General features: G+C 36.0%; 1 protein-coding gene across 2 annotated transcripts in view; it reads left to right on the forward strand.

Moving 5' to 3' along the window:
• The window catches only part of Tex10 (testis expressed 10), a 40,827-nt gene that overhangs the window by 14,605 nt on the left and 18,714 nt on the right, over window positions 1-7,508 (forward strand). The window contains exons 9-11 of one of the 2 annotated variants that reach the window (XM_028770199.1): window positions 711-888; window positions 4,651-4,739; window positions 5,614-5,747. In XM_028770199.1, the coding sequence (XP_028626032.1) occupies window positions 711-888; window positions 4,651-4,739; window positions 5,614-5,747 (401 nt within the window). The remainder of the gene's footprint in view (window positions 1-710; window positions 889-4,650; window positions 4,740-5,613; window positions 5,748-7,508) is intronic. The other variant, XM_028770200.1, reaches the window with a different exon arrangement.

The raw sequence follows: 7,508 nt of genomic DNA on the forward strand, positions 1-7,508 counted from the left end.
TCCTCTGGAAGATCAGGCACATGCTCTTCACTTCTTTTCCAGACCCTTTGGACACTTAAAATGAGGATTATAATCTAAGGTCTTTGTGCCTGGCTTCTTTCTCTTAGCATAATAGTGTCAGGGTTTATAAATGTTACTGCAGATATCAGTACCTTATTCTTTATTACTGTGGTGTTCCATTGTAATAAATGTAATTTCTTATAATAATGTAATTTATTATAGTGGTGTTCCCTTGTAATAATGTGCCGCTTAAAAGACATTTCCATGTTTTATGGATTGGGATTCTAAATACTGAGCATAGCTCTGTGCATGTGTGTAGATGTGTATACAAGTGGAGCAAACAGGTTGTGTTAAATTAGGTTCATGTAATTATTTTTAGTGAAAATGCGTGTGTTTACTATTATGCTTTGTTTTTAATCTTTTTTCATCTCCATCAGATTTTTTTTTTCAAAAAAATTTCTGTGAAGACCTTTGGATGTTATAAAGTTAATAGTGTAATAAGACTAAGTAAATGATTATGCCCAATATTTTTCTTAAATAGTTTAGTAAACCATGCCTGGTGAAAAACTATAGTATGTGTTTGTTAAAATTGGTGTTAAACACAATTTGTCAACATTTAATTCATTGGAAGTCAGCAGGGTGTTTTAATAATTTAATCTGTGGTTTGTTTAGCTTTTATAGTTGACATTCATATTTTCCTACCCCACTAGATCCTCAAGAAGGCGCTGTGGTAGTTCTTCCTGCAGAATCTCAGCAACGTTTGGTTCAGCTTCTATATTTTCTACCCAGTCTGCCTGCTGATTTGCTTTCTCAGTTAAGTCGGTGCTGCATAATGGGAAGACTCGGTTCAAGTTTGGCTGGCACGCTTATTGGGATACTGTACATGAGGTATCACTATGAAATGAGCTGTATTTTAAGTGCATCATCTTTCTCCCCTCCTATGGGACAGAAATACAGAAGGCTTTTTTGTTTTGTAGTTTTTGAGAACTGTTTATCTGCATAGTCATGGCTGTCTTGGAACTAACAATGTAGATCACAGTGGCTTCAAACTAACAGAGATCCTCTTGCTTCTGCCTTAAGAATACTAAAGGCGAGCACCTTCTATAGTAACACCTTCATTTACTTTTAAGGTGGCTGTTAGAACTTTGCTAATACTATTATTGGCTGAAGGCAGTTTGTTGATACTAAGGCTGATGCAAGTGTCTTGCTTTGTAATATATGTCCATAGTTTAGAATAGAGGGTATAGTTAAGTGATTAATAGCATGTAGGTAAGAATCCTATACTTAAAATCTCAAGTGGTATGTGTTGTAATATGGACCTTTTTTAAGCAAGTTTAGATCTTTTGGATAAGAATGCAAGATGGCGTGTGTGTGTGTGTGTGTGTGTGTGTGTGTGTGTGTGTGTGTGTGTGTTTGTGGTTTTTCATTGGAGGGGAGTCCTATTGCATGTAGGCTCCTGAGAGTGGTGTTGGGAATCAACTTCTATTGTTCTTCTACCTTATTGAGGCAGGGCCTTAGTCAAATCCTGAACTAGATCACTTCTGCTAGACCCCCTGCCTCTGCTGGAATTACAGGTGGGTCACCATGCCCATTTAACATTTGTTTGTTCTGGGGGATTCAAGATGGTTCCTCCTCTTACCACTTTTCTAGGTAATCTCTTTTATGCCTTTATTATTAGGGGCTGTGCTAGATGCTATTGATGAGATCATTTCTACTTTATGTGTGGCTTATTTCATTTTTTTTTCAAAGTTCATCATATTGTAACACATTTGAGGATTTTTTGTTTTCTTGAGGCCATCAGACAGATGTATACTACATTTATTTTTCGGTTATCTGTTGATGGATGTATGGATTGTTTCTGCCGTTTGGCCACTGTGAATAAGACTTTATGCACATTTGTGCACAAGTATCTCTTTGAGACTCTGCTTTCAATATTTTTGCTATATAGCATAGATATGGAATGGGTAGATCATGTGGTAGTACTATATTTTTATGCGCATGCTAGGCAAATGCTCTTTTATTGAGAGCACCTCTTCAGTGCAGATGTTTAGTGTTTTGAGGAATTGTAATACCTTGCCTTCCATAGTGTTTTTGTTTTGTTTTGTTTTTCTTTCTTTTATTTTTTTGGTTTTTTTTTTGTGTTTTGAGACAGGGTCTTTCTGTACTCACTATAAGCCAGGCTGGACTTGTACTCATAGAGATCTTCTTCTGCCTTCCAGCACTGGGATGGCTTTAAAAATATATAATAGCATTGCTAGTGTTGAAAATTCCCTGTGTCACTTGTTTGAATCATTGATTGATCATCTTCCCCATGCTCCCGACAGACAGAATTTCTCTAGCCCTGGCTGTCCTGGTATTCTCTGTAGACCAAGGTGGACTCTAACTTAGAGATTCACTTGCCTCTGCATCCAAGCTCTGGGATTAAAGGTGTGTGCCACCATGCCCAACTATCAGTTGCTTCTTTTAATAAACTTATATTTGGCTATTTGGAATTGCAGCATGGTTTATAACTGCCTCACCTTTCTAGCAGTTGCTATTCACAGTGTTGTTTGTGTGTGAAAATTCAAGATGTACTTCTCATGTGTGTTGGTGTGTTAGAATTGGTTATAATTTTAAAAATTTGAAGCATTGATAGTTTTCTATGCTTTTCTTTCTTAGAAATAGGGAAAAAAGTCTGTACTTTGATGTAAAGCTTTTATTTAATGTTAAGCCTTTGAATTTTTTTCTTCCTGTTAAATACTACTATATAATCAGCACTGTTTTTACTTAATGATTTCTGTGGGAGGGCAATTCATCCTTAGCTACATTGTCTAAGATTCAGTTTAGCTTTTGAACACTTGGGTGAAATTGAGTCCCTTGAAACTACATTTTTATTTATTTATTTATTTTGAAGCTACATTTAATGTTCAGTTATAGTTCTCTACAGTTTATTAGCTTTTGTCAAGGGTGGGTTTAGCAGTCTTGCTTTGTTTAACTTTTCTCTGAAGATCTGTAGTGATAGTTAGAAATTTGAATTAATCTATAGTACTGACATAGCTGTTCATAATCAGTAAAAGCAGGTTGGGACTGGGGTGGAGCTCAGTGGTAGAATGTATGCTGAGACCCTGGATTCCATCCTGGTTCAATTTCAGACTGACTGGTTCCTTCAGATATATTTTAAAGTACTTCAGGTGTTTTTGTTAGTATTTCTCTTCTACTAGACCATGATTATATGTTACCCAAACTTTGTTATTTCCAAGTCAAACTTTCAGTGGACCTTCTATTTCCAGCCACTGGGTGGCACAGTTGCTTCTGTATATGCCAGGTATAAGATTTTTCTATTAACTCTTTTGTCCTTTTTGTTCTTGATGTTGAGTTTCTATGATATTCCTCCATGGATATCTACGTGTTGCTTTGAATAACACAGGAGAATGCTTAGTACCTCTTCTCCTATTTAAAAATATTAATAGATCCAAATGTAGGATTTTTTTCCTCCCTTGTAGTGGAGTTTGGATTTAAGGTATGCGCCACAGTATATATAAGTGCTTCTAGAAGTGGTTAAAATAAGGGCATATAGGTAAATTAGAAAAGCCTAATTCTGACTGGCATTTACTCAGTTGTCTGATAAAATCTCTAAACTGAGCTTGTTAGTCTGATTTTTTGTATCTTTTTTGCTTTTTGGCATTCATATTTTTCTAAGGAAGCCTTGCTTTGAGGGGTTTTCAAAGACTAGCTAGTAACTTGTCCTACAATAGGAACAAATATTTCTCATTTAAATCTGCCATACAGTTAGCTTTTCTCTTTTTATTTTGGGTTTGATCTTTCGAAATAGGTAGACTAGGTTGGTCTCAGACTCAGTGTATAGTTGAGGAAGGCTGTCCTTTTCTACCTCTGTCTCACAAGTACTGGGTAACAGATTTGTGCCACCATACTCAGATAATTCAACTTTTCTTTCAAATCCCCTGCTTTACTGTTCTTTTGTGAGGCTGGACCAGAATACAGCATATCATGTCTTTAGCAATAAAATTTTTAAAGCCTGATTAAGATACTTTCACTCTGGTTAGCTGTGAAGCACTCATTTGCTAAGGGTCAGACTTTTTTAGATAAATAAGTACACAGTGGTAGAACCTACCAGAAAAGAAAATGAAAAACTTCCTTGCCTCTTTGGATCTAATTTAAAATGTGGGATGGAAGTTTTGATACATCATACATGTTGAGCTAGTTATACTTTTTAATGAAGTATATAACTATAAATATTAATCCCTCTTAACTTTTCACAACTATAATACTAAAGTTCATATAAATGAAGTTAAAACAGTATATATACTATGGATATATTTGCAATAAAGAAAAGTGCAGAACTGGGATTGAGGGTCAGTGGTAGAGCACTTGGAAGTCCTGGGTTTAGTCTCTGGAGTCTTCAATCTTTTTTTCTTTTTTTAAAATCATGGTTTGTTTATTTTACATGCACTGGTGTTTTGCCTATATGTATGGCTGTGTGAGGGTGTTGGATCTTTTGGAGCTGGAGTTACAGCCAATTGTGAGCTGCCATATGGGTGATGGAAATTAAACCTGGATCCTGTGGAAGGACCCACCAAGCCATCTCTCTAGCTTCCCAGCCCCTCTTTAAAAATAAAACCAGACTGGTAATAGTTCTTTTGTTTCTTGTAGATCATCGTTTTCTGGATGGAGCCACTCGGTTAATGACTGCTTAATTACTGATGTGGATTATCTCAGCTTCTTATTTTCTACACTTACAGGTAGCCAACGTTAACTTGGCAAGTTAAAGAGAGAGTACACAACTATGTGACTGTTACATACTAGTTTCCTTAGTTAAAAAGAGAGTACACTACTATGTGACTATAACATACTAGTTTCCTTAGACCATGCTCGTGGAAGTATGGTGGTCTCAATCTGGAAACAGTTAGCTTCTTGGGCAGTTTGATCATTTTTGATTACTATTTGAGATCACATTTGAGAACTGACAGATTGTGTGGGTTGGACCAACTATAATAGAGCCAAGAAGGACATCAGAATTATGTTAGATACGGTATCCATGTTCAGAGTTTGGAGTTGAATCCAGTTCCCACTCCACCCTTTTCTCCCCAAATAAACAATTTAGAGCAAATAAGAATATTTAAAAAACATTTGAAGGGCTATTGTGTAAGAACATACAGTGTTTAATGTATTTGGAATGGAGCATATCGTTGCTCTTATTTGTTCATTTGCTTTTATGTTTTGTGAGACAGGTCTTCCCTGTGAAGCTTTTGTTGGCCTGGAACTCAGAGATTTCCCCCTACCGCTGCCTCTAGAGTGCTGGGATTAAAGGCGTGTGCCACTCATTTCCTTTGTTAAAATTTACTGTCTATTGGAATGATTATGTCCCTTAAAAAAAAAAAAAATCAAGAGTAGTAAAGTTCCCAGTGAACATGGTAAAAGTGTTTTTTGCTGTGTTTTAAGTTGGGTCAGATCACATCCTTTGCATGTATAATTTCTGTTACTAGGATTTAATTCCGTAAGACACTGTAAGATGTGAAATACAGCAGGGTAACAAAGACGAGCTGCTGTGAGTGTTGTATGTATTACTGCTCTGCGATTTATTTTTCAGCTGTCTCTCTTTGTTACCTGCATTAGGGTTTTCAAAAGAGGAGTTGGCCTGGCTTCAGAACCTTCGAGGCGTTCCTCATGTCATCCAGACGTCACTTTCCCCTGTGCTTCTCTACCTTACAGACTTAGACCAGTTCTTGCACCATTGGGACATAACAGAGGTAATAGTACACCCAGAAAGAGACTGTTCATTTCTACAGTCCTGCTTGAGTCCCCAGTGTTTGTTGTGTACTGTGTGTGGGTGTGAGATGCTGCTACACAGAGCGGAGGAGAGAGCCGTCCCCCTGCTAGAGAGTACAGCTGTGTTTGTAGCCATGAATCCACATATTTTGTAGTGGGAGAATATGTACAAAGAGCTTCATGGTAGGGGAAGAATTTAACTTCCTTATTGAGAGAACTTAGGTAGGAGTTAGCATTTTTAAAAGTGAGCTTTTAAACAACAAATTGCTCACTAGTTTTGATTTTTTTTAAGAATTATTATGTAATTTATTAAAATTAAACTTAAGGAAGACCCCAATTCTTTTTTTAGGTTTTGAAGCAAGCATATAGATCTTGTTTAGTTACTTAAAAGGAGATTCTGGTTTATATTTTGTACCTTTTATCTTAAAAACAGATTATTAAAAAACTTTAATATGTTCAGTATTTGTTAAAGAAATCAGAAATACTAAATTCTATAGATGCCTAATAAATTGGCAAGTGTAAATCTTACTAGCATGTTTCAGTATTAGTGAAAATACACATAGAAACCATATGTCTAAACCAAGTTTTAGCATGGAATTTTAAGGGTCATCTTTTATACTAAAAGGCAAAATTATCTTAAAAGATTATTAATAGAACAACTTCAAAGTCATAAATATTTTTGGTAAGGGTTTTAGTTGTGTATATGTATCTTGTTCTTGTTCGTTCATTCATTGGCTTGCTCACTCCCTCATTTATGATTTATTTAAGAATGAATGAATGAATGATATACTCTTGACTGTATGTAGCTCATGCTGCCCTTAACCTCAAATCCCTGCTTGCTGAGGTTGGGATCACAGGGTCACTAATTAGCATCTGTTTCTTTCCTATGTCTTAGAAGGCTATGTTTTCTGCTGGCTGATAAAACTTTAATGATCTAATAGGTGTTTGGCTGGGAGTCTGGCCTTATTTTCTGTAACGTGCAATGTCTAGTCCATTGATCTGTCACTGATCTTTACCAAGGCCATCTCTGTGTTCAAGTTACTACCCAACTTTGGTTGTTATGCCAACTAGGTTTTATTAAACTCTTATTTTCATTTCATTTTATACTGAATTCTAGTCATGTTCTTCTGTAAAGGGTTAGAGGTATGCCTTTTGTAGATATGTAAACTACTGTCTTGACTTTATTTGACACTGGTCGAAAGTTAAGGCCATACCAGTGATGTATTTGTCCTCTGTGACTCACAGTGCCTGGCAACGTTTATTTTGGACTCTTCATAAATACTGGCTTTTAAAAAGTGAAAAACAGCAATAAAATAATGGAAAAGAATAGGATAACTAACCTAATACTTAACAGTTGAAATTTACCTCATAAGAGATGACAAGAGCTAAGAAATCTCTCAGATTGGTCATAAGGCCTTAATTTAGGAATTTAGACCAACATTTAGGAATTGGGTTTGCTAACAATTTGTAGTAGTAGTTGTCATTTTAAGGATGATTTTGATATATTTAAAATACCATTTGACATTTGAAAAAAGTATTTGATGGAGATTAGTGGGCAAGGATTCTAGGCATGGTTTTGGCAGTGTCTGCGTTAGACAGCTCAACTGTGAGTTAGACAGCTCAACCTTTTTTGCTTTCTTCTCAGGGGGCTTTGAATTAAAAGTTATTTCCTACACTTCTAGTTTCTAAGTGTGTGTGTTTGTGTCTGTCTGTGTGTCTATCTCTGTCTAGTGTCATACATA

This window comes from Grammomys surdaster, unplaced genomic scaffold (assembly GCF_004785775.1).
Source record: "Grammomys surdaster isolate TR1022 unplaced genomic scaffold, NIH_TR_1.0 199, whole genome shotgun sequence".
NCBI lineage: Eukaryota > Metazoa > Chordata > Mammalia > Rodentia > Muridae > Grammomys > Grammomys surdaster.